The sequence below is a fragment of the Neolamprologus multifasciatus genome, chromosome 1, assembly GCF_963576455.1.
Source record: "Neolamprologus multifasciatus chromosome 1, fNeoMul1.2, whole genome shotgun sequence".
NCBI lineage: Eukaryota > Metazoa > Chordata > Actinopteri > Cichliformes > Cichlidae > Neolamprologus > Neolamprologus multifasciatus.
In genome coordinates this window covers 33,106,536-33,134,225 of record NC_140439.1, presented here as the reverse complement: position 1 = coordinate 33,134,225, position 27,690 = coordinate 33,106,536, and the positions used below count along the sequence as shown (strand labels likewise).

General features: G+C 38.3%; 1 protein-coding gene and 1 long non-coding RNA gene across 3 annotated transcripts in view; both read left to right on the top strand.

Moving 5' to 3' along the window:
- The window catches only part of ntrk3b (neurotrophic tyrosine kinase, receptor, type 3b), a 246,509-nt gene extending 238,700 nt beyond the window's left edge, over positions 1–7,809 (top strand). For both annotated transcript variants that reach the window (XM_085135813.1, XM_085135735.1), the window contains one exon: positions 1,320–7,809. In XM_085135813.1, coding sequence (XP_084991939.1) covers positions 1,320–1,505 — 186 coding nt within the window. In that variant the 3' untranslated portion in view covers positions 1,506–7,809. The remainder of the gene's footprint in view (positions 1–1,319) is intronic.
- A 17,719-nt stretch (positions 7,810–25,528) lies between these two features.
- Positions 25,529–27,690, top strand: part of LOC146526110 (uncharacterized) — a 200,449-nt gene continuing 198,287 nt past the window's right edge. The window contains exons 1-2 of the long non-coding RNA XR_014873960.1: positions 25,529–25,805; positions 26,422–26,544. This is a non-coding gene — a long non-coding RNA (uncharacterized LOC146526110). The remainder of the gene's footprint in view (positions 25,806–26,421; positions 26,545–27,690) is intronic.

Here is a 27,690-nt window from a genome sequence, read left to right as displayed (position 1 = left end):
TATTTACATAACACAGTGATTTTCACAGGGCCAGTCACTGTCACTGAGGAAGCATTCGAATACCAATCACACTACTTGTGTACCGTGCTTGGGTCTAACTGAGCAAGGCTCATGTCTTCAGTTGGACCAGAGCACAGTTCACTTGACTACAGCCGTGCACGCACCAATCACATTACTGTTAGAAGTAGAACTGGTTTTGGGGATTAAACACGTGTATAGTGCGCCATAAAACTAAACATAACTGAGAGAAAAGAGAAAACGAGGAACGCAAAGAAAAAAAACTGAACCAAGAAACAAATTAAGGACTCCAAAAACATGACATTCCCCCACCCCCTGCAGTGGCTCTATGCACCACAGTTAGAGAAGCACTGGGTGGATTTTCCAAAGCTACTGCTTGATTGCAGCGCTTGCGATTGTGGAATTATGCATAAAGGCTCCAGTCAGTCTTAAAGGTAGCCCGTCCGCATTTGGAGACTCTTATCATCTGGGGATGAGACATGACAGACGGAATATAACCGAAAGTAAACAAACGGTAGAACAATAGATCAAGTGTGTCCCTCCTGTCTTGTTCTAATAACGTGTACTACTGTCTTGAGTAAAGTAAAGTCACATTTATTTAAACACAGATCAAGTTTGTCACACGTTCCTTACAGAAAATTAGGCTTTAGATATCAGTAGATTATCAAATCCTTTGTTCTGACACTGTTATTGTGCTGCAGACTTGCAAGAGCGTGAAATTGCATGACACCATAATATGCCTTACGGGGAAAGTTTCTGTTTTCCCTCTTCAGCTGTGTTGTTAATTTCTACGCCTTGAAAAGTGAAAACTTAAAAAAAAAGATGTTTGAGATAGTTTTGATTAGTACACAAGTGTGAAGTGTAAATAATGTTAAGAAATCAGTTTCAATCATTTCACACAAATAGATTGCTATCCATTCTTTTAAAGTACAGTGCCCTGGAAAATGAAGCCAAATTATCACGACAGCAGTGAGTCATCTGGCTAATTGGTGCGCAAGCACAATAGAGAAAAGATCAATCAGCCTTTTAACAACATCTAAAACATCCCAGCCCCACCAAATAGTCAGTATTATTGTTAGTTTGTGCAGTGGGACAGAAAAAAAAAAAGTCTTGTTTCCCTTTTATTATTGCCCAAATTTAGGATTGAATGTGTTCTGTTTATTTCTTTCATCTCAGTTTCATTAGTTCAAACCTCAAAGGACATTTCTGCTCAGTGTCACCGCTTTCTCATTATGAACAAACCAAAGCAATCAGTGAGTGAGAATCTCCTGTTTCACTCCACTGCCCTGTCTCCTCTGCAGGTCATTGAGTGCATAACCCAGGGTCGGGTTCTGGAGAGGCCACGGATTTGTCCTAAGGAGGTTTATGACATCATGCTAGGCTGCTGGCAGCGGGAACCACAGCAGCGACTGAACATTAAGGACATTCAGAAGGTCCTGTTCGCCATGGGAAAAGCCACGCCGGTCTACCTGGACATCCTGGGCTAGCAGCGGCCCGTGAGTGGCCTCGCCAGACGCAAAGATCGACAGAGACATACAGACAGAACGACCCACACGGATCCAGGAATAACCAAACCAACCTGCTTCACTGTCGAAAAAACACCTGCATTGTTTGGGAAGGACTTAAGTGCCTGCAACACTTTTGGATATAGTGGATAAAACGTATTCAAAAAAACACGCACTTTTACATTTTGTTTACTTGTGTATAAGATGTACAGGTTTGAAGAAGACTTTTTGTTTTTGTTTTTCCTTGAAAAACTGCAAAAATACACAAAAATGGAGACCGAAAGGAAAGTGGACTGGCAGTAGGAAGGGGCCGCAATTTAATTATATTATGGAGAGAAGACATCAGAGTTCAAATCTATCCTAGGTTTGGTTTTATGAATATATATAGAAATATTACATATATTTTATATTTATTTCTTTTTGTCAAGGTGTTGAAGGGTCTCCCATGTGTGTTGCTAAGGGCTTGGCCCTGTCTGAAGACGCCACCGACAAACTATTGGCAGGGACTTGACGTTGGAAGCCTTACTTGCACTCTGATTGGCTGGCTCTGAGCTCATAAAGGGAGCTCTTTGGAATAACACTGGATGGTTGGAAAATAGCAGCGCTCTGTAGAGGACCTACCCAATCAGACAACTGACAAATCTATTTTAATTTAAAGATAATGTACATATTGTAAAATTCTATGTGTCAGAATTATGTTAACTTATTTTTTCCGATGTTACTTTGATTCCTTTTCTGACTGTGATCTGGGTGGCTAAAGTATAAAGCTATGGTATTTGTTTTCATCCTAATCCAGAGGAGATTTCCTTGGGAATTACTCGTGTCAGTGCTGGTTGTCTAATGTGGTGAAGGTGAATGCCAGTGAATACAATGCGAAAAGCCCACTGACACTGAATCAAAGAGACTTTGGCGAACGTGGGATGACTCAGAGCCATGGTTCAACATGACACTTTCCAAAGAGGTGATGAAACCTCGGATTCACGGTCCTTTTCATTTGCTTTTTATGGCAAGAATTATAAGTTGGTTAGTAATATCTCACGCCTCAGCCCTCAAATACACATACACACGCTTTGTCATATTCAAGCTTTTTGATGTAAAACTGCTTAAAAAAAACAGCGTTTTTGTAGCTTTGAGTGTATTCATCATTTGTGAGTCGCAGGGTTGTTGTCTTGAATTAAACAGCCTATTGTATGTGTTAAAGGAACTATTTGACATTTTGACCAATATGATTGCTTTCTTGCTGAGAGTTATAACAAATGCAGCTTTTATATCTTATTTTTTTAATATGTGGCTACAGGTTTCAGCACATGGTCAGCTCAGCTTATTAAAAAAAGCATCAGCTAGTTAAGCTTTTTGAAAAGCACATTGACATTTTAACTAACACACATATTTATCCTGATAGAGCTTATATGTAGCTTTGTGAATAATAAGTAATGTTTTAACTGAAAAATAGTTATATAAAAAGCTTTTTCTTTTAAATCGAATATTATTTATTCAGTTTCTGTTCTGCTCTGAATTTTATTGCTAGGCCTATTTCAGATTTTTTTTTTTTTTATTCAATCATGAAATTGTAATGGAAAACCTGCCAAGTAATTTTTATGTCCCAATTTAAGCCGAATAAAGCCCAAAACTGCTACTGATTTACGAAAAGGAAAAAAACTGCTAGAGTGAGTAGCCAATTAGAAACAATTAAAACAGTGAACCCCAAACGTCAGACCACTGACACTCAGATTAAAATGTTAAAATCTTATGCAGTCAATGTAAAGCTTTAATCACATCTCTGGTCATTACACAAGTAGAACATTCAACATTTCTTTTCCATTTTCATGGATAACTTTTGATGTTTGTTGAACGTTATTCTCCATAAACAGCTTAATTTTCAAAATTAAGTTCTTTCAACTAATAAGATATGAGAAGCATCCAGGGTTAGAAAGAGGTCAGAAATGAAGAATAATAGCAAACCCAACTTTTAAAAAAAAATCCTTAACAAAGTCAAAAGAAAAACTCTAATAGAAAAATCAACTTGAGTTTGTAACCAGTTCCTTGGATTAAAACCAGAAGGATTATTATTTGAGTTAGCCTATATAACAGCACTTTATCAGATAAGTTTATAGAGTAGGATTAAGTACTTTGTTCACATGTAAACACCCTGGAAGCTGTTTTTCACAAACTCAATTCTCTTAAAATTGTAGTTATATTGCCATTTAGAAAACACTTGTGGCCTCCAGTATCTTTACAGTCGACACTTTGTGAATCCGGTGATTAGACCAATTTGTTATGCTTTTAACGATAAATTTAGTTGTTTAGCTTATTTACATATTAACATATTAAGTATGTTCAACATTCATGCTATAGCTGCAAAAACAGATTTTTTAGAAGAGTCAGTTAAAGCCATAGCTAGAGTTTTGATTGATAAACATCAGTACTTTTGAAGACTTTACAAACAAACCTGAAAATGTAAGTAATAGCCATGCTGCAGTGCTAGTAAATTTCTGCAGACTATAGCAATGTTCCTTACATTGTAACAAATTTTAAAATGTAAGGTTTTAACATATAATGTGTCATAAAATGTGAAACATTTCTCAAAAATACAGTTCGGTGGAATAAGCTAATTGGGTAAGCTACACTGGACATGGAGGGTTAGCTAATTAGCACAGTTAGCACATTTCTCAAAAATACAGTTCGGTGGAATAAGCTAATTGGGTAAGCTACACTGGACATGGAGGGTTAGCTAGCTTTGGTTTCTTATGTCTTGATTCTGTTAAACTGAGGTTATTGGCCAACTTTCTTTCTCCCCACACTGAAGTGCATTTTCAGATGTTGGGAAGCTAATTTTGTTGCAAACAGCTATTCCCTATTTCCAGCGTTTGAGCCAGGCGAAACTCACAAGCTGTTGGTGCTAGCTATACATTGTCAATACCGATATGAGAGCTGCATTGATCTTATCATCTAACACTCAGCAAGAAAGCAAAATAGGATATTTTCCCCAATGTAGACCTCTTATTTTAAAGTATTATAGGTTGATGTCATCAGGATCCTATCACTATACACGCTGTTAAAAGAAACACATTGCATTTTTATTACTATTATTATGATTTCTCTTCCATCAGCCGCACAAGAATGATGTTGGCTGATTAGAAAAACACTCCTGTTACAATTACAGAGAGGTGGCTGCAGCAGGCGGATACTTGTCTTAATTTTTGGACTGTACACGAAAAATAATAACCACTGAAGTGGGTCAGCTAATTGCAGTTTTTAAAATTAATTACAGTATTAACTTAAAGAGAAAATTTTGTTGTAAAATCTGATCCAATTCGACTCAAAACCTACAACCAAATAGATATTACTTTTGAAAAATCTCATAATTAAGTGCTCAGTTGACAAAATGAGTTATTTCTATCAGAGTGGATCCTGAAGCATTCTCACACACTGAATGATAAACCTCAGGCAACTATTTTATTTAATGTTGTATCTGGATATAGAATGGTTTACAAAGGAGCTCTTCACATCTCTTCCTTATTATCTTGACATGAATTCTCACAGTATCACAATGTTGTCTCTGTTTCCCTTGGGACTGTGTAAATCATTAATGAGCATTTGGTTATTTCAAGTATTTTGTATGAAAGGCGAGATCCAGTCCATTGAGTTACCCAAAGCATTGAGTTTTTGTGTATTCTCTTGTGGTAAAGATAAACGCTTAAAGACATTATGACACAGACCGTGAGCGTTTGCAGGGTATTGTAATCCTTTCATGGTGAGTTGAATATTCTTTAAAAAAGTCTTTTTTTTTTCTTGGATGAACTAACTGAACACTTTTTGAAGCAAAGTTGGCATATTACCATGTACACATGTTACAGAATATTAAAATGTGGTATAACATCTACAGTATATAAAATACTGGTATTCCATGATAGATCTTTGTATTAATGTGACTCTCTTAAGAAAATGTCTTCAAACAATCAGACGATCTCTTTTTCCATTTTGTCCTGTCTTATAAAGATGTGTGAATTTGACTAAATCTTGTCTTCATCTAAATCTCTCACAAAGCTGAACAGCATGGGTTCAGTGTGTGTCTGTGTTGTCTTCTCCTCTTCTATCCATTGTTGATGTGATAGAAGTGATAGAAATATGTCTTTTTCTCAGGTAGTTTGGTATTTCTACAGTTACATAGCTTATATCCTTGGATACTACAGGATGAGTCCAAGAAGAAACCTATTCTTCTGAAAAATGAAGCCAATGCTGTTTATCTAAGGCCCACTTGAGGCTTTTCCATAGACTCCCATGTTAAAATGTCCAACTTTACAACAGGAAAAAGAAACCAGTTTTTGTTTGTTGAGTTTATTTTCCTTTTCATGACAACTTAACAGGAGGTACATTTCATTTCATATATTTTATTTTGTGCTACAACATCCAACCAAAATTATTGCAACTGTGTGCAATGAACTTGGGAATTCATTGCCTTTGAAATAGTGGCTCCAAAGATAGGGACCAGGTCTGCAACCACTCGCAGTCAGTTGCTGTCAGAGCAACTCTGATGTGTCAAGAGGATAGTAATAAGACAGAGTCAGTCTGTAACCAGTCAACTAGATTTCACTAAATAAAACCAGGCAATTACATACAATCTGACAATTAACTGATAAACTGGTAAAAATCACAAATTCTGCTCCCATCTGTTGTAAACCAGTTTAAATCTACATACACAAACATTCATATTAAACAGTAATTCACATTAATGACTTAGTGTACATTCAGCCAGATCGTCATCGATTTGAAACAGGGACTCAGAAATTCCTCCACAACATATTTGCTGCAGGACTGCAATGTCACTGCAAAATAACACAGGCTTTGGCAACCTTGCTTTTATATAGGAATATAATCAGAATCTAACCAGTCGACAACCTGACAGTTATTTGCAGACAAGTTGTGCTCATTGATCAGCTCTGATTGATTCCAACATATTGGCAATCAGGTTTGTAAATTAGATGGCATTTATTTCAGTCACCTTAAATTCTTGCAATCAGTTGCCAAATGAGAAAAGAAATTCAATGCAGTCACTAGGCAACCATCAGTTAATTGCAAGGAGGTTGCCATCCTATTTTAACTCTGGTGTGACTGAGCATTTTATAATTATTTAATAATTAAATTTAATAATAATTTAATGATTTTCTGAATCCAGACGTGATCAACATGAGCACAAACTTTATGGAAAGGTGCCACATTATAGTAAGAAAATTTTCATCAAAATATGCACCAACAGAGCCAAACTTAAGTTTAAGCCTTAACTTATATTAAGGTTAGAGGTCACCATAGAGACCAGCCTGCAAGCATATTAATCCCTCAGCTTGGACGTTTTAACAGGGAGTCTATGAGGATTGACTAATTTGGGGGTTAGCCTCATGTGTCAGTTTGACAAACTGTGTTGGCTTAGTTTTTCTGCTGATTGCTTTAAATGAACCTGGTTACGTGGTTAATGTGATGGGTTATTAAGAGCATGGCTGCTTTGAGTGACAAGTAGGTCCTAACACCAACACTAGCTGTCTGCTAAGCTTTACCTTCACTAATTCCAGTCACTGAATTAGACCTCTCAACATTTGGTATGGTTAGTTGGTGACTTTTGGAGTATTTTAATGCAATTATCTAGGATTACAGTATTATTAATTATACTAACAGCCTCTCCAAGAATTCTGTGCTCTAGTTTTGGTGAGAAATGTTGTTGTGGAAGTTTTCCACTTAAATAAAGCCTGCAGACGACCGGTGAGCGGTAGCTAACATTCTTTAATCAACGCACACAAAGAACAGACAACCAAGCTTGATGAAGTCCCTGCATGACCGCGGGACAGACGGTCAGCAGAGTCTCACTGAGCCTAGCATGGCTCTCAGTTAAATACCTTCTCCAGGAACAAAGGCAGTACACAGCTGTTTCACACCTCAAGGTTCACACTCCCTTGCTACTTCCCAGAGTCCTCGAAGAGACAAAAGACTGGTCCTCTGGAGTTCCTGTTTCCCCCTAACATCCCTACTACACCCCCTACCATTTGTCTTAAGTATGAGTGTCAGACATGTTAAAATCCAGTGGCACCAGGGCATTATACAAAAATAATGTGATTAATACATGAGTGAAAGAAATTCCTATACAATGTGAATTCACAAACCAATGGATGACACAAAGGTTGAAAATATGTAGAGTTTATTGTCAATTCTAAAGCTGTGTTGGTTTACACAGTAACCAGCAACCCTATAAAATATCTTAGTGTATGTACATACACTATATATATATAGTATGTGTGTGTATATATACACACACACACACACACACACACACATATATATGTATATATATATATAGAGAGAGAGAGAGAGAGAGAGAGAGAGAGAGATAGATAGATAGATATATAGATACACACACATACTGGCTGTTTTCAAACTCAAAGTTTCAGTTTTAGGTATTATGCTGAAAAAGCCTTTACAGTCCAATTACTTCCTGAAGTCAGTGGCATACAGACATCAGACATCAGCCGATCCTTGTATTTTCCATGGTGATGCTCTTGCAGCCTTTACTGCAGACACCTACAGCTCCTGCCTGCTGTGGAGTGTCTCTGACTTTAAAGAAGGGAATGAATGCATCTTTATCAGACTGAGATCAAGCACCTGATATCAATGGAGTATAGTCCAGCTCTTCACCCTGAAGAACTCAAGTTGAAAAGATCTGGCTTATAGATGAAATGTCATGCAGTGAATTTTCAGCCATACATGCCCAAAGCCATAACACACACACACAAGCACGTTTAAAAAAGCTGGTGGTGCGCTGGGCCATAAGCTGCTTCTTTCTTTTCCTCCATTCATTTCAGCACTTTGCAAGATGTTGATCTTCACCGCTCTCTAGAAGTCTGAAAGTTTCTTTCTTTATTTGTGAGTTCCAGTCTCAATTTATTGATGTTTATCAGAGTTGGCATCTTGTGCTGAGTCCTTGGAGGTTCCACTCATGAAATCTTGACAGTTCACAGGGAAACATTTTTGCCAGTAACCTGGAGAGCTTTGATTGCTGGCTCTTCACTTGTATAGGTTTTGGGGGTTTTTTTTCTCTTGAACATTTAAGATGATTTTGAACCTATTCTTGTCTTCAAGCTTGTTTTCCATTTTCTGCATTTTTCTTAGATTATTTTTAAAATGAGCCCAAATGTTGCTACTTTTGATAACACTCTAACATTTTTGAGCCCCATAATATCTTTCTTCTTGTGTGGTCAACTTATGTAAGCTTTAAATTATGAACTGATGGCAGATTCCAATTAGCAAGGGCTTGAAAGAGCCACACCTCCCACACAGTTCTTTCACCCTACTCAAAACAAAGGTGAGATCTGGCAATCTAGCATCATTTTACTTTAAAATTAAGTGACCTGAAGCACTGCCTGACTCATGGCTCTGAGGTCATGATGAGCTAAAACTGTTAATCTCAAACATATTTAGTTCCTCCCTTCTTCATCAGGTCAACCTTACATGTAGAGAAGAACATTTAAGACACTAAGAATGCCAAAAGCTATGATCCCTTTCAACTTTTCAATCTTATCCTACAACACAGATATGCCACAACTCTAAATAAACAGGTAAAGTGAATATGTGAATAATATTGATCATATATTTCAATGCAATCTGTTTCTGGAAAGCAACAGATGGAAGCAGTCAAATTAATATTACCATCCACATGAATATTGCTGCAGATCTGCACACATGGAAAAACTTCAGTTTTCTCCTCGAGGCTCTGTTGGCAAGTGTCCACATTAAATGACAGTGGTTTCCAGTATTGTTTTAGCCATATGTGTGCAAACAAGAAGAAAGCTGAGACACAGGCAGCGCCCAGGGATTTGAGGTCAGTAAGCAGTGTGTTATGACGATGGTACTATAATTGTGTATTGATTTACAATTACAAAGTGTTTTGTGTGCTAGGATTCAGTGTGTGTGTGCATGTGTACTCATACTGAGGTTTGGGTTTTCTGGCTGTTGCCCAACATCAGCTTGAGGAAAAGTACCACAAGTATGACACAGTACATTTTTCTTAGTAATTAAGTTTAGAAGAGTTGAATGTTTTTCTAAGTTTTAGATAACTGTGTTAGCTTTCAACTGAGAGCAAGAGCATAAGTGTCAGTTAACTTGCTGCACAAAGGTCCATTACAGGTTGTCTGCAGCTTTAACGCTGGAAATATAAAAAACACCTGCATGAAAATATTGCTCTTGTAAATGTAGATGATGGAAGTTTAATTTGATTTCATCTGGCAGCTCTTGAACTATGACACCAGAACTGTGTTTTCAAATGTTTAGTGTCAAACAGCTAGCGGAGTTACATAAAGGAAGCATTATCTGTACACATGCTGATAAGAATTTTATTTTCCTGCTCAGTGAAAAAAGCCTAACAATATGAGTCACGTATACAGAGAGCGAACAGTTGAATGCATGGCACACCTTTAGAACTATTCACAGTAATGATATTAATGCTGTAGCTATGTAAAATAATAATAACAATACACTGATAACAATAATATTATCAGTAACATTACTGTAGTAAGGTAGTAAGGGAGTCTGTAACCATAAATGTAGAGAAGCAATAACAAAATAACAATTACACGGTTATTTTGATCACATTTACATTATTGAATGATTGATCTGTTGTTATAGATCAACCTAGCCCATATGGAAAACAAATAGTAAAAACATATATGACTTACTCATGAAAGTGGCCACTTTCATGAGTAAATCATATATAAATCATATAAGGCTTACATGATTTACTCATGAAAGTGGCCACTTTCTCATTACTTTCATTTTTTTTTTTAGTAAGTATACAAAACATATAAGTTTCATTATATAATTTTTCAAGGGATCTTATATGTGTTTTCACTCTTGTATGCTTTTCATACAAGTTTCATACAAGACAGATAAAAACTTTATAAGATTTATATATATCTTTTCCATATGGGAGATTTCATATAGAAATATAAAAGAAAACAATATAGCTTTAATTGGTGTCAATACATGAATACTGAAGAAAAGCCTTTAGTTGATGCAAAAATTTTATTTCAACTTAACTGTTAAAAACCTTAAAAACACCAACCAAATGAGTAAAAGAGGAGAACACACTCAGATGCTTCTAAGGCAAAATCACTGTCTGTTTTACTGCAACCCAAACAGGTCTTGCTTTTTTATGGACTTTTGTACTATACATGTGCATATTTACGATTAATATTTCAGCTCACTAAATGCAAATGAACTTTTCCTTTATCATATGCTATCAATTTAAAAGCAAGTAAAGTCTGGAGAAGGACATTCTTCTTCTAATAATAATGAATATAATTGATAAAGAAATATAACATTCTTTAAAACCTTCAGTGCCTAATCACTTCAATTTGGATTCATTTTTTTTAAATTCACACATTTCTATTCAGCTCTATGTAGACATGTTTAAAAGAGCTGAAGAAGACTTTCAGATTAGGGTGAAATATTTTTAAGAATCTAAACAAGCCCAGTTGCCTTTTTCTCAAGCACTTTAAACCACCAAGAATTGGATGAGAAGGAATGTGTGCAGACATAAGCAAACACACACAAACAAAAATGTATTACTATTTGAATAATCTTCCATAAAACAGAGACACTACTTTGGTCTCCACAATTTCTCATAGAATCAATTCTATGTTAAGTATTTTGTTAAGTATTATATAAAAGTGATGACAGATATCAAGTTCAAGTTCAAGTTCAAATTTTATTCGCCACATGCAGAGGTAGGTTGCCCTGCAGTGGAATGAACCCGCCCCCCGACCATACACACACAACACAGACATCACATGGGGATACAAGTCAGAGAACGGTTGATACAGAAAAACCACTGAAATGGACATTACAATGGGAAAAAGTACAAGAGGAAAAAAAGAGACCTCTACTCATGCTGGGCTACAGGAGGACAGCATGAGAACAGGAAACAAAAAACTCCTCTGCACAGAAAAGCACATAAATGTCCACAGTACAACATTATAGAGCACGTGACCAGCAACAGGGTTGGGTATCATGTTACGTTCATTGGTAGATTAAAATATGAATTACTGAGATCGCATTTTGCATTCTTTTTATTATTGTGAGTGTGGTAACATGTCAACAAATACAGGATAATATGTCAAGCTCAAGATGTTAGTTAGTTAACTGACTCCTGCAGCCTGGAGGATAACGTTAAATGTGAACATGCAGACACGATGCATATTTTTAGATTCACTGTGACTCACACTTTCCAAAGATAGATAAACCAGACGGTCTTTGCGTGAATACGCACTGGATGAAAAAATTGCAATGGTTAATTCATTCGCTATTTTTTGACTAAAATGTAATGTAAACAGGATGATGTAAAAACCTCAGCCTGAATAAGCAGTGGTTGCTTTAATCCTCTTCAGGAATTGACAACTGTTAATGCTTTTTCAGGTGAGTTGAGGCATGTATTAGATTATAGCCAGCAATGTGTAGGGCAGGGGTAGGCAACTCCAGGCCTCGAGTGCCGGTGTCCTGCAGGTTTTAGATGTGTCCTTGATCCAACGCAGCTGATTCAAATGGCTAAATTTCCTCCTCAGCATGTCATGAAGTTCTCCAGAGGCCTGGGAATGAACTAATCATTTGATTCAGGTGTGCTGACCCAGGGTGATATCTAAAACCTGCAGGACACTGGCACTCGAGGCCTGGAGTTGCCTACCCCTGGTGTAGGGTAACTTAGCTGAACAAGTGAGAGCAGGCTTTAAAAATCCAAACACAAAATGTCACTTACATGCATAGGATACCAGTGCCTTTAGTGAGGCAGTATAAAAACTGACAGAAACTAAACACAGAGGTGCGGTGTTGGTTTGAATCACTCATCACTTTCGGCCAGGAGATACATTGATTTTTTGGTTAGGTTTAACTTAACAACATCAACCAGGAGTTAGAAGAACCTTCTCCCATCAGCAAAAAGCTCCTTCTTCATTTCTTTGCTACCTAACACTGCGATGAGTCATCCTTTTCTAAAGAGGTTGCCTATTGAAACTCATTATAATCTACTTCAAAAACCCATTAGTATTGTTGTTAGGGGCTTTATTTTATATAGTTTGACTGGACATTTGAGAGATTAAGGTCACCAGTGTGAGGAAAATCAATACATTACTCGGGTACAGAACAGTATTTATTTGCCAGTCCATATACACCAGCTAGCTGGCTGATTGCTCCCCTGTGACATGAAAGCTTTAAATATGGTGAGAGCTTATTCAGAGTGAATATGCTGTATTGTTGCATGTTTCAGGAAGATTGCTTCTCTCTATTTAAGTATTGCTTGTCAGCATCAAGTGCTGCAACACAGCCGAGCAATTTGAGAGGCAATCCAAGCATATAGAGGGAAAAGATTCGCTCCCAAATTGCTTTTAAAAGAGACCTCACCTTGATTCATCTGCATTTTTTTTAACGCAAAACGACTACAGGGAAATGATTCACCTTCCACACTGGAGATGGTCTGTCTTCTTTTGTCAAAATAATCCCGAAGTTAATACAGCTGTGTCAGCTCACCGTGGATAAGCTTGTATTGGACTTCATTGATAACTGTGGCAGCTTTATAGCAAACACAAGCACGGGAAATGGGAGCTGAGGGCTCTTTGCATCTGCTCTTTGGTGCAAAGAGGAGGAGGTGAGCTAGTTTGTGAAACAAAAAAGCGAAGCTGCGTTTATGCTCATTATATTATCCTGCACCTTGTTCTCTTACCTGCAGACTCACAGGCAAATATACTGGCCTTGAATGCAAAATTGCCTGCTGCTGTTTGATCAAAAGCAGTTTCTTCCATATGATAAGCTGGGAAATCATAATCTTCTGTTCTGCCTCAAAGCAGTCTCTGGTGCTATCTCACTGCAAACAGTGTTTTTGTTGAGTACCTGAACCCAGAGCAGCCACTTCACCACCCAGGGAGAATGCCTTTGACTAATCCTTACGGCTTTCTTATCAAGTATGATTGAATAGTGCCCTCAGTCCCCAGAAGACAGGCTAACCTTTATCTTTTTATTTTCTATTCTTGCGTCTTTCTTTTCCCTCCCAAAAAGTTGTTTGTGGGGAAAGGAGGCCTATTAACTGTTTACTCCCTCCAGTATGCGCATCTTTTCCCCAGTAGGTGTGCGTTTAAAACATAAAAGGCTCAGAACAAAATAGGAAATTTCCACTCCATTTGCCATGCAGCCAATCAGTGCGCAGTGACCCAGATAAGGAGTGTGATATTGATAATGACAGCAATAAAGATGTATTTTCACCACAAGCCTTCCTTCTAATTAGGTTGATGTGTGAAGAAAATAAATTAATTTTGACAAAAAGCAAAAGAAAAAAGAAAAAATGTGCTCAGAGGATTAGACAGGCAAGTGTGACAGAAGAGGAGAGGGTGAGATTCTGGAGGTTTCTGGGGGTTAAGTGACTCCACAATTACCAGTGAAATGAGATTTTGTGGCTTCAGGTGCCTTCCAAATACGGTGTTTGGTCAGAGTAATTGTTCGGGGTCAAGTGGGTGATACTCACTGATGATGCTGTGGCTGTTTTTGCATCTCTTAATGAGCCCTTCCAGAACAGAAAAATATAAGGGTATTAAGAAAAATATAGGGTAGTGACTGTCTTGAGAACTTATTGTTGTTATAATACCAGGCTGGCTTTAACAGTTCGGCAGTCGGGAAGCTCTGCCTTCACTCAGTCAACACACTTTCTTTGTCTTTCTTTTTTTAAGGTACTATTTTTTCTGTCATTTAAAAACTCTTTAAAAGTTACTCCCTGTAAGAAAGAAGGCAGCAATTAAGCCACAATTTGCTAAAAGGGGCCTGTAATTTTCAAGTAATTTCACATGCTCTCTTTCAGCAAAGCATTTTTGTTTCATTATGTGTTTTACTTTAAATCTGCCAGCTGACACAAAATGAACATTATTTTTAAAAATCTGTCCATGGGAAATAATTACATGGAGCGCATTCATGAGAGTGTCATTGAAATTATTTAAAAATATATATTTTATTAAATGGAATTATAGTTTTAACACCTTTCAAAATGCCATCAAGTTCATTATAGCAAGTCATTTATTTGTAGAGTGTAGATTCTGGCTGACTAATGCTGTGAATTAGAAGGAAATAGTTCAAATATGATTCATGATTTGTTTTCTTAGAAAGTTTTACAAAGCTAAAAAAAATATCTTTGTAAAAATTTCATGTTATCTTGTTTCAGCTTTCTTGTGCATTAAAATAAATAGGTAAATAAATAATAAAAATTGCAAAAGTTCTTTCATTTGGAGGACTTAAATGTGTAATTTGAAACTAGGGCTATCAGATAACCAGCCAGTCAAATTATCTGATTATCTGAAACAAAGCAATTTAATAAAATTCCACAACTCTGATCAGATTTGAGAGTGAGTGTACAGGAAGTTGATCAATTCTGCTAAACTAGACTAGTTAGCTTTTAAATCATGTGAGGTGCAAAGTGTAGGTACACTGGGAATATTTTTTAAGAATTAAAAATAAAAAGGATACAATTGTTAATTAACTGTGTAACCCACTACAGTTTGAACATGAAAGTTGGACATGCCAATACGTTATATATATATATATATATATATATATATATATATGCAAAATAATAATAGTTAAAGTATTTAGAAAATTTTTTGGAATTCCTTTTAATGGAGTACAAAAAAAGTTTAAAGTTTAAAAGAGCGCTAACATTATATATATGGTTTATTTTTACAGTATCCTGTCTTGTCTGTGAAGGTTCTCAGTCATCCAGGTCATCGTAGTCAAAGGAGCTTGCAAAGAAAAGCGTCTGGACTTCTTTAAGTTACTTGAAGACGTTTCACCTCTCATCCGAGAGGCCCAGGGTGTGAGTGGGCGTTAAGGCGTCTGGGAAGGGATCTCAAAACTGGATTATAGATGGCAGAGAGTTGGTGTCGTAAACCACCGCCTCTGTTCAAAGATGGTCGCTCACAGTGGACATAGATGGCTTCTTTCACTCCTCTTTCAAACCATCTGTCCTCTCTGTCCAAAATGTGAACATTGGCATCCTCGAAAGAGTGTCCTTTATCCTTAAGATGCAGACGGACTGCTGAGTCTTGTCCTGTGGAGGTGGCTCTTCTGTGTTGTGCCATGCGCTTGTGAAGTGGCTGTTTGGTCTCTCCAATGTAGAGGTCTGGGCATTCCTCGCTGCACTGTACGGCATACACCACATTGTTAAGTCTGTGTTTTGGCGTTTTGTCTTTCGGGTGAACCAGTTTTTGTCTGAGTGTGTTGCTGGGTCTGAAGTACACCGGGATGTCATGCTTGGAGAAAACCCTCCTGAGTTTCTCTGATACACCGGCTACATAGGGGATGACAATGTTGTTGCGTCTGTCCTTCTTATCCTCCCTCGCTGGTGTCTGATCTTCTTTTCTGTGCCTCTTTGCTGACTTTAAAAACGCCCATTTAGGATAGCCGCACGTTTTGAGTGCTTCCTTTACATGTGTGTGTTCCTTCTTTTTCCCTTCAGGCTTAGAGGGAACATGTTCTGCCCGGTGGTGTAGGGTCCTAATTACTCCAAGTTTGTGTTCCAGAGGGTGATGGGAGTCAAACAGGAGGTACTGGTCCGTGTGTGTGGGCTTCCGGTAAACTTCGATGTTGAGGTTGCCATTCTCTTCAATGTGCACAGCGCAGTCCAGGAAAGGCAAACAGTCGTCCTTTGTGTCTTCCCTGGTGAACTTGATGTTTTTATCCACAGCGTTGATGTGCACAGCGAAGGATTCCACTTCTTGTGTCTTGATTTTGACCCAGGTGTCGTCTACATATCTGTACCAGTGGCTGGGTACTCTTCCTTTGAAAGAGCCAAGAGCCTTCCTTTCCACTTCCTCCATGTAAAGGTTGGCTACAATAGGTGACACGGGGGAGCCCATGGCACAGCCATGTTTTTGTCTGTAATAGCCTTCGTTGTATTTGAAATATGTAGTGGTGAGGCAGAGGTCTAACAGTGTGCAAATAATCCTGTCTTATTTTGAAGAGAGCTGATTGTAAAAGGAAGTGAATGTGGTTGTGATCAGTAGCAGGATTAAGATCCGACAGAAGGCGTGAGAATTTTGTGTGTGTGTGTGTGTGTGTGTGTGAGAAGTGGAATATCTGCTCTGCAGTGTTTGTCGAGGCAAACATTTTGCAAACTGCCTGTGAGAAGCTGGTGACATTTATGCTGGAAATCCACCGAGCAGTCATTTTGTTTAAGCTTCAACAGCCCGCGCCATCATGTCCGCTGATCACTGCATTCCTTCACACAACTGTTTCTGTACAGAAAACATGTCCTCAGCCCTCGGAAAACATGGGACTACAGACCCTATAGAAGCAGTATTAAAAAATATATAATGAGTGTAAGTTTGACTTGAAAAGACGTCCAAGACAACCATTTGGACGATAAATTGCCCGTACACAGAGATCGTATGGACATCAACACTAAACGTTCAGATGTCACCTGGTGTTACAAAACAACCCAAAGACATCACTCCAATGTCACTTTGAGTAGTGGATAGTTTTAGTGTTAAATCTAGACTGTTTGTAAAAGAGGGTTAATACCACCATTTGTTTCTGGACTCCACATTGGGAAGACTCAAATTGAGCATTTTGGCTGACAACATGTTTGGCACCATTCACTTGTCTGCTCTCACATGCATATGAATTCGAGGGACATCTGCTTCTCATTCCATAGAGTTTAATATGATATCAGCCCACCCTTTGCAGCTACACCAGCTTCAAGTCTTCTGAGAAGGTTTTCCACAGGGTTTAGAAGTGTGTGCATAGGAATTTTTATCTATTCTTCAAAAAGTGCATTTGTGAAGTCAGATACTGTCATGGTCCCTGTGCCTCCCCGGCCAGCCCAGTGTGGCCACAAGTGTTTGTTGTGTTTCTCTCTCTCTCCTACCTGTCTGCCTGGGCGGAGCTCTGATTGGGCTCCCGCCCTTGGCCCACGCACCTGCAGCTGATCTCGAGTGGATTGCAGTTGATCTCTGGCTCTTCATAAGGCTGGGGCTCTGAGCTATTCGTCTCTGGAATATTGAGTGACCCTCGTCAGTATTGCCTGGCTTCATTGTGAATTAGTTGTTCCCGTGCTTGCCGCCGACTTACCCTCTACTATGTTTATAGGTTATCTGGACCCGCCCGTTTTGATTCCTGGACCCCGTGAGTGTGAGTGGGTTGCTCGTGTGAGGAGTGTTTGGACAAGGAGCGGAGCAAGTGTGAAGAAGTGTGTTTCCCCCTTATTGATCCCCAGGACCCTGGTGTTACCTCCCCCCCCCCCCCCCCCCCTCCTTCATGTGTACATAGCGCACCGGAGTGATTAATAAAGTGTTGTTGAACCGTGCCACCTCAGTCTGTGCCTGAGTCCGTCCACCGCCGTGACAGATACTGATGTTGGGTGAGAAGACTGGTTTGCAGTCTCGGCTCTAACATCTAAAGGTGTTTTATTAAGTTGAGGTCAAGACTCTGTCAAATTCTTCAGCACCATTCATCCATGTCTTTATGGACCTTGTTTTATGCATTGATGTGCAGTCATGTTGGAATAGGTAGGGGAAATCCCAGACTGTTTCCAAAACGTTGGGAGCATGAATGTCTTGTCCAAAATATCTTGCTAATGTAAGCATTAAGAGTTCTTTCACAAATGCTTGCGGAAGCAGTCTCCATGTCTAGGTTCTTGATTTTATACACCTGTGGGCATTGAAGTGATTGGAACTGAATGCAAAGAACTATATAAGTCAATTACAATTACTGCATTTCCACAATGGAAATATTGTTTTCACACTGTTTTATCCTCTTTTTCACTAGTTTTTATTTATGTTATATTGCCATAATCATGTTATTATTATATCATCAATGAGTTAATAGAAATAGTTACACAATGAACTACAGGCTGTGAGAATGTTGCTTTCTCCAAGCCACCTAAAATAAATATCCTGCATTCAAGCCCATATGAGAATATCATAGAGGAGTATGGGAGTGTGGCTAGAGTGGATAGGAAGCAATCAAGCAAGTACGTAAGGAGGTCAGCAGCCAACACTGCCAGGAGGAACCGTCACGCATGGCAGAACAGAAATGCCAGCCCCTACACTTCCCGCTAGAGGAAGAGGAGGAATCCGCTGCTGTGTTAAGCTTCTACAGCATAGGGGAAGATGGGAGATGTCGCCCCACAGCAATATGCTGCAGACTCAGCAGGTGTTGACATCTAGATTAACCTTGGACTGCTGTGAGCACAACTCCTCTGGAATTGCCGACCTGTTCTCATTTCCATGGCATCAAATACTGCCTTTCAGTCAAAGCCGCTGGCAACTCGGAGATATACATATATATAAGTTGTTCAACACCCTTTGGTGCCATGACACATCAGTCACAGCAATATTGGACTTGGAAAGCAAACCCTCTGGTTTGAAAGAGTGACAAAGTTTGTGTCCAGTGTGGAGGCTTTGTTTTTACTTGCTGTGTACGTTTTATTTTCACTTACTGTTGAGTTTTCAATTTTACACACCAAAATAATAATTAACAGTACACCCCTTTACAAAATTAGCTATACAGAGTGGAAAACAATAGGCTTTTAAATTACCCAGTATTTTAAAATTTGATGCCAAAGGGTTGTGGCCATGTTTAGGATGTGACAAGCTGGCAGTGAGGCTCAGAAAGCAGGGTCTTATTAGAATGCACACAGAGAGCTTGTACCCAATCCCCGAGGCTTTCAGGTACTGCCCCTCATTTACTGACCTGTCAGTCAAATCATCAGAGAGCACTGCTGCAGGGACATGGCAAACTTGGCTGGGACTTTTAACCCAACAATGCTCGCTCTAATTCATATTACTCTGGCTGCTCCTGGTGCTTATCAGGTTCATTCATATGGGACCAACATCAAAAGGTAAATTCTGTATCAAATGTACAACTTAACCCTTAAAGTGAGTGTATTATGCTCATTTCCAGCTCCGTATTTTTATTCTGAAACTCCAGAGAGATGGTCTGCATAATTCATAGTTTTAAAAAAATCCTTGTTTATCTTGTGATTGCTGTGGCTGCAGTTCCTCATTGTGTTCACTGTCTAACACAAGCTCCTTTCCTTTTAAGCCTATCCTCGTTTTAAACTAATTTAAACTTTTTAAAAAAAAATCTTTTCACTAGGGGTCGGGGAAAAATTGATACTGTGTAGTATCGTGATATTTTGTTTGCTAATAATGTATCGATACAGGGACAGCAGAAATCGATGTTTTGTTACAAAAAAGGTTTTTGTGGACTGGAACATGCTCTGACTTCAGAGCATGTTGATCCTTTTTCTGAGCAAGAATCCTGACATTCCTTCACTGTCCAAATGTGTTTAACTTTTTTTTTGGCAGCAATAAACATGACAGTTTACTTATTTTAATTTAAGACAAGTTTTATTTTAATTAAGTTTAAAACTTTTTTAGTTAATGTAAAATTATATTTTGTTTTAATTTACTTTCAAATTCTTCAGTTGCTGAAGGGGCTGCATAGTTTTCATAAATTGCATAGTTCAGAATAGCTATAATTGTACCAGATGGTTGCATTCAGTTAAGTTGGACTAGACTGTAATACAAACCGTTCAGTTTGTCAACAATAAAACTGAAATAAGAGAAAGACTGAGTGTGAGACTTTGATATTAGATAAAATAGAATATTGATAAAGTTTACCTTTATGTACAGAATCTGAATAAATATTTTTAAAAATTGCAATAATATCATATCGTGCGTTAAGTATTGTGATAATATTGTATTGTGGGATGTATGGTGATTCCCACCTCTACTTTTCACCATATTTCACCAAAATTTTATATTGGTAATTTGCCTGTCTACAAACATTGCACCGATATAACAAAAAAAGGAGATCCACACAGCAATTTAGTCAAAAGCTATTGAAAAGTGTATTAAAGATGAACCGAATAGACAGCCTGTTCTCACTCCCGAGGCGTAACATGCCGACGTTTTGTCACGTCCCGCGCAACAGGAGACCTACGGCGTTCTTATGGTACGCGGCGGGTTATGGCTGAAATCCAGTGCAATGATGCTCCCGCGGTAATAGACGTTCCAGCCCTGTATTCCAGCCCTAAACCTAACCTTATCCCTAGCCCTAACCATAACCTTTTTCCTGATCTTAACCAGGACTTTAATGATGTTAAATAGCGTGTTTCTAAGCGATTTGAAGGAAAAGAGCGAACCTGTGTAGATTGAGTCCATACGGTTGTCATATTTCCTCATTTTTCCGAGGTCGTCATTTAGGAATGTGGTGGGTAGCCAAAAACTTAATATGTTGACGATTTGTCACCTAGCGTAAAATGTTACGCTTTGGGAGTGAGAACGTGTTGGAATAGAGCAGCTGATAACCCAAAACAACTTGTTGCTTGAACTGGTTACAAAACTAGTGATAACTCCAAAGCATTCAATGCAAAGAAATTGTAAACCAAGCCTTTCAAGAGAGAAGAGAACTACTGGGGGAGGAAACTGACATACGCAAACTCCTAACTATGAAAACCTATTGATCGGGACCTGAAAAAGTGAAAGCAAAAGAAGCAAAATGAAGAGTAACCTCTGAGGCATCGTTTATAGCAACATCTTTTAAATATGACATTGGACACACCTGCATTGTTAATTGTTTTGTCAGATAGCTGCTGTTATTTCTGATAGCTGGTGTAATAGTTCTTGTGACTTCTTTTATATTTACAGATACCTTTAATTAAATTCATAACAGAGAACGTGGCAAGATATAGAAAATAGTGAAAGGCAGCACATTTAAACATAATAATAACATATGAATACATATGAAGTTTTGTTCACACAGTCCTCCTCTTGTTTGGTTCGTGTATTCCAGCTGTGGACCATGACGCTTTAAACACTGAAGGTAAAAAAACCACAGGTTACACCTACTGTATAAGCTCCTCCAACAAGCCTCCTCTTCCCTCTGTCTTGTGTCCTCCAGATGCATTTTAGGAACAGAGACATCCTTCAGCACTGAGACTGATTTCTGGGTCACGGGCAGCAGGATGGAGGACAGAGTAGACAAGGGAGCACAAATTAGAGGAAATGAGAAAACACCTACCACGAGGCCTGGGGCTGTCACAATATGTTGTACAGTGATATACTTTGGCTGCTCTAACACCTCAGAGATGATTCAAACAAATTAGTCAGCACAATATCGAATCAGAGCAATTTCCTTGTGGCGTTGCCGTTGCAACACTGTTGCAATCCAGCATTTTGAAGTCAAGTTTGAATCTGGTGAACTTGTTACATTTGTTGTGCATCACACCTTTAAGACCACTGACAGGTGAAATGATTTACTATCACAGACGGCTTTATTAGTTACACCTGGCTAGTACCCAGTGTTGGGAAGGTTACTTTTGAAATGTATTCCATTACAGAATACAGAATACATGCCACAAAATGTATTCTGTAACGTATTCCGTTACGTTACTCAATGAGAGTAACGTATTCTGAATACTTTGGATTACTTAATATATTATCATGCTGTTTACAACTACGTGAATGTACTATTGCTGTGATTTATTCCTGTCACTGAAGGTCCGCGGCTCCGAACCGTAGTAAAGGGACCTCTGACTAATACATCGGTTAGGTGTCGGGCTCATAGCCGAAAACTAGCTTTACTTTGTTGTCTGGGTCACTTTGCTAGCGAGAGACAGAGAGAGGCGTTGAAAGGCTGCTCCAACGGAACTTATTGTCTTTGGAGGAAAACACAAACACGGTGTACAGTCGAGTCTTAATAGCTTACTTACAACTGGGCTCGTCAGGCACTCTTCTTGGCTGCAGTGGTTATTATTATATTTACATGCTTCCAGCTCCCGTTTTTGCTCGATGACAGCTCGTACTTTTCCTTTTTCTCCCTCCCTCGCTCACAGACACATAACGTGTATGGCAGTCCATTCTCCCTGCAGCACGGACTACACTGCCTATGATGCTACATTCTTTAGAGCTATACCTGTAGCATTCTGCCTGTTAGCTTAGCACAACAACAACAAAAAGGCCTCTCTCACCCAGGAAACAGGCAGAGAGAGAGAGCGTCACCCTGTAACCATGGCAACCGTAACGCTGCCACCTGGAACAACAGAACGTAGCTGTCAAACAAAACCCAAACAGTCCTGACCCGCCACAATATGAAACAGGGAAGTACCGCCGTGTAATCCATTTATTTCAACAAAGTAACTGTATTCTAAATACCACCTTTTAAACGGTAACTGTAACGGAATACAGTTACTCATATTTTGTATTTTAAATACGTAACGGCGGTACATGTATTCCGTTACTCCCCAACACTGCTAGTACCAGACTGGACACAGATTCTTTGTTGCATAGATTCAACAAGGTGCTAGAAACATTCTTCAGAGATTTTAGTCTGTATGGACAAAATAGCATAAACGATTCTTTATTGTCATTCTTTATGAAAGAAAAATGCATGAAGAATAAAAGATAGTTACCTAGATCTTGATGTAGATTTGTCAGGAGCACATCTATGTATACAACACATTGTATATGTGCGCTATGGAATTGAGATCTGATGACTGTGGAAGCCATTTGCATATGGAGAATTCACTGTTATGTTCAACAAAACAGCACAATATCCTACTGAAAGCAGCCATCAGTATACTGACAGAGTGTGGTCTTTCACTGCTGTAGCCCACCTGCTTCAAGGTTCAATGTGTTGTGTGTTCAGAGATGCTGTTGTGCATACCTTGGTTGTAATGAGTGGTTATTTGGGTTACCATTGTCTTCCTTTCAGCTTAAAGAGGTCTGGACATCATTCTCGGAACTCTCGCATAAACCAGGCTTTGTCGCCCAGAGGACTGCTGCTCAGTGGATATTTTCTTTTTCTGTAAACCCTTGAGATGGCTGTGCAGGAAAATTCCAGCCGTTCAACAGGTTCTGAAATGCTCTGTGTGGCATCACAAACACGCCACATTCAAAGTCGCTTAAATCTCCTTTCATCCCCCGTTTTGATCCTTTGTTTGAACTCCAGCAGTCATTTGTCCATGTCTACGTGCCTAAATGCACCGAGGTGCTGCCATGTGACTGGCTGATTAGATGTTTGCTTTATTGAGCAGTTCAGCAGCGTATCTAATGAAAAGGCTGGTGAAGTTATCCCCTGAGAATCACACGAGAGGAGGGAACAAAACAAGTCCCTCAAACTACAAAGACGTGTAGTACAGCACGCTTACATAAAATAGCTAATAATGAGAGGGTGTGGATGTGGGTTTAAAATAAAGATTACTTTATTAATTCATCTCAAAAAGACTAATTCAAAAATACATTATGTTTCAATATATGTGATTACAGGTTACTGTATAGGCAAAAAAAAAGGAATCTAGTATTTGAAATTATTAGAATATGTAATTTTAAGTTTCAATAAATTATTGCAAACAGTATAAATGCTGCTTACATCTCAGTCGAGTTCATTACACGCAACTTTGTGTCGAAGACATGGGAGTTGTCTAGAGGAGGACAATCATAAAACATGGCAACTAATGACATGCTGGTTGAGATGAATTGTAATTCTTCCATCATTTCATCACCACTGCTCCTGAGCAAAAGCCATGTAAATACTAATTACATATATTTACTAATTAACCCATACACTGTGAATGAAATGTAATCACTCCACAGTGGAGAACATGAATATCAGCTGGCAACACTGAATTAATATTCTCTGCTATGCGTAAAATCCATAGTGGAAGTCACACAACCTGTTGTCATAGCAACTCTGAGAAAGAACAATATTTCAGATGGGGTTGTCGGTCAGTTCGGACAAAAATGGAAAACAATGTAGATTCTGTCCTTCTGCTTGAGGATGAATAAAACATGGCAAAACTAATATATTTTCCTAAACCAATACAGCTCATTTCAATGAAAGTGGGTGGTGTAGCTCCAGTAACTGAATTTTAACGTAGAACAATGTTTCTTGTGAGGAGATGCTGGTGACCCCATTTTTGCCAAGTGGGAATAACAGTGTTTATGATCTCCTGTGAAACGCACAATAATCTAAGCAGCTCTCGACCTAATCCACTGGCAGTTTTCACCATTAAATGCCAAAGCAGCAGAAAAAGTGTTTTTGGCACATTTTAGTTGTTTGCCTCAGTCATATAAAGAAACAGGCTCTTAAAGGCATATGAGTTCTGTATTTTTCAGTTCGCCATTAACCTATCTGGTTTCAAACAATTTGTATCTTATAAAATATGTGAAAGATGAAAAAATCAGCCAGTTGCCTAAAGTTCATAAAAATTCAAGCTTTTAAATAATAGTTGAAAAAAATAAAAATAAAGTCAGAGTCGTTTTTCCCAGTTTTACCCCAAGGTATGCTATGTCCCAAATAAATCAAGACACAGTCATAAAGAAGTGCATCTATGTGGCCTTCAGCTCATCATTTTATTTTATATTGGTGTTTATATTGGCATCAAGATGAAGATGTACCTGAAGCTACTGAAGAGAAGTGTGGTAACTGTCTCATGTCACTGATGCAGATCTTTTGAAAGCAGGAAAAAAGACGAAATCTGGTTTGCAGAAGGCTGTTTTAAATTCATCATAATTTCTAATATTACGAAATGGTGACTTTCAGAGGCCTTTCATGATCTCAAAATAATCCGATCACATGGAGACTTTTCTGTAACATATGGCAATGTTATACAGCAACACAAACAGGACATATTTTACCAACATCAAGGTATGTTTAAATATAAATACAAGGTATATTGTTTGGTAATGATGCAGCTGGGGCTTTGTGTTTCACGATGCGTGTCCTTGCAAAAAAGAGGGCATTCGTGTCAGTGTTACATTTGTTTTTTATATCTATATCTATATCTATATCTATCTATCTATCTATCTATCTATCTATCTATCTATCTATATATATATATATATATATATATATATATATATATATATATATATATATATATATATATATATATATATATATATATATAACAAATTCCATAAACTGTTCTTTTATTTTGGACTATTTCGTGGTTGGTCAATCATTGACTGTCAGGTCGAATTCGGTGTCTGATTGGTTAGAGAAGGAAGAATTTCCTGTTGAATGAAATGCGTAAAGTCCCGCCCATCCAGCCTAGCAAGACCAACGGAACTGAGTTAGCGAAAACTTCTTAGCTAACATTTTGGAAAGGAGATTCATTTGTGTTCAAATAGGTGTTTTAACGCAATGCATAGCAACTGCGTGACCTAAATAATACACCTGTGAAAATTTACTGTCAAGATATTACAGGTAAAACGCTTCTGCAATGTCTAATGGTGCTTTATGCTTAGCTGTAAGGAAAGTATTCTGCTTGCTTAAAGCCTAAATGATGGTTTTATTCATCCATAAGAAAATATGTAAAAGACATTGTGTATAATCACTTAAAATATATTTTTTAATTTGTATGTATATTTTTGATATTTATGTTATTTTAGCGTACATTTTGTACTGTTCCTGAGCTCATGATAGATGTATTCTGTGTACAATTTCTATGGTTTACGTTTTAGAATTCAGAATTAAAATGAAAACGATTTTACGCATTTAATGGCTGATTAAACTGCAGTGTCATGTTAAGGGTTACTGATTAGCTTATGGCCAGACAGGTGTTTCCCTGCCATATAATTTGAGGGGTCACTTCACACACTGGTTCGTGCAAAGTCAGTTTTATTTAAAATAGAAATATGAACATTTCCCTATTTCCGATCGTTTATTAATAATATGAAGAAATTAAATCCCAATAAACAAAACTGATTAAATATCTATTTTCATTACAATTCTGGTGAGTTTGGGGTGCTTATCAATTTACTATTCAGGATATACTCTGCAATAATACCCACAATAACAGTCCTGTTGGTGTCTGTGCTAGGTTTTTGAGACTTCTCAAGGATACTGTGTCTTGGACCTTGGACTCTGCCTTGGACTCTAGTGATGGCAAGTTACCAATCTTCAGAAAGAAGAAGACAGACCTCCGTTTGGCGGGAGCACTATGGTAGGACAATCACCCAGTTACTGCAGTCCTTTTGCTTGAATTGCCAGAACTTGAAACAAAACTGATTTCAGCTTTAAATGGTAAATGGTCTGTATTTGTATAGCACTTTACTAGTCCCTAAGGACCCCAAAGCGCTTTACACATTCAGTCATCCACCCATTCACACACACATTCACACACTGGTGATGGCAAGCTACATTGTAGCCACAGCCACCCTGGGGCGCACTGACAGAGGCGAGGCTGCCGGACACTGGCGCCACCGGGCCCTCTGACCACCACCAGTAGGCAATGGGTGAAGTGTCTTGCCCAAGGACACAACGACCTAGACTGTCGGAGACAGGGCTCGAACTGGCAACCTTCCGATTACAAGGCGAACTCCCAACTCTTGAGCTACGATCGCCACCCTTTATGACATATTGACCTACAAGTAAACTGACTACAGCTAAGGACAATAACGGAGTCTGAATATACCAAAGACATGAATGTTGTTACTGGATAAGGAGCACTGCTCTAGAAGAGCAAAGGATCTGTGTATGATCTTTAAAGAGACTGAACCGCCCTAAAGCATATCACTTAATGTTTTATGGATTTTGTGCTGATAGAAAGTACCTTTATTTTATTTTTTAACTTTATTAACAGAGGTTGCGCTGCATATTCACACTTTTTCACGTGAAATGCAGGTTTCAATTCTACCTACCCACCCTTGGGTGTAGTGCAGGGGTTACAGAACTGTTGATAATTTACAACAGAGGCCCACAAGACAAAATCTGATCATCATTGTTGCAGCATCTCTACAAATATCAGAGTCTGTGGAGCAAATTAAGTAAAAAGTCAACCTTTTGGTGAGAAGAAATGTTAAATATACTACTTAGAATAGGCTTGTTGGTATGGCTGGCTAGTTCAGGAAGTCCTGACATTACTATCCAGAGTTATAATTTTTTAATGTAGCCCTAGTAAAGAAAACACTTCACAGATATCACCGAGATATCACCAAGGTCTCTTGGATGTTTTGGACGGTCCAAATAAAACCTTTAATTTCTAACCCAATTTGAGTTTTCACTGTTTAAAAGACCTTGGGTAAGTCACATTTTCTTCCTTTCGTTTCTATTTTTGTGCCCACACTTTCATTTTAGTTTAACTTTTGTA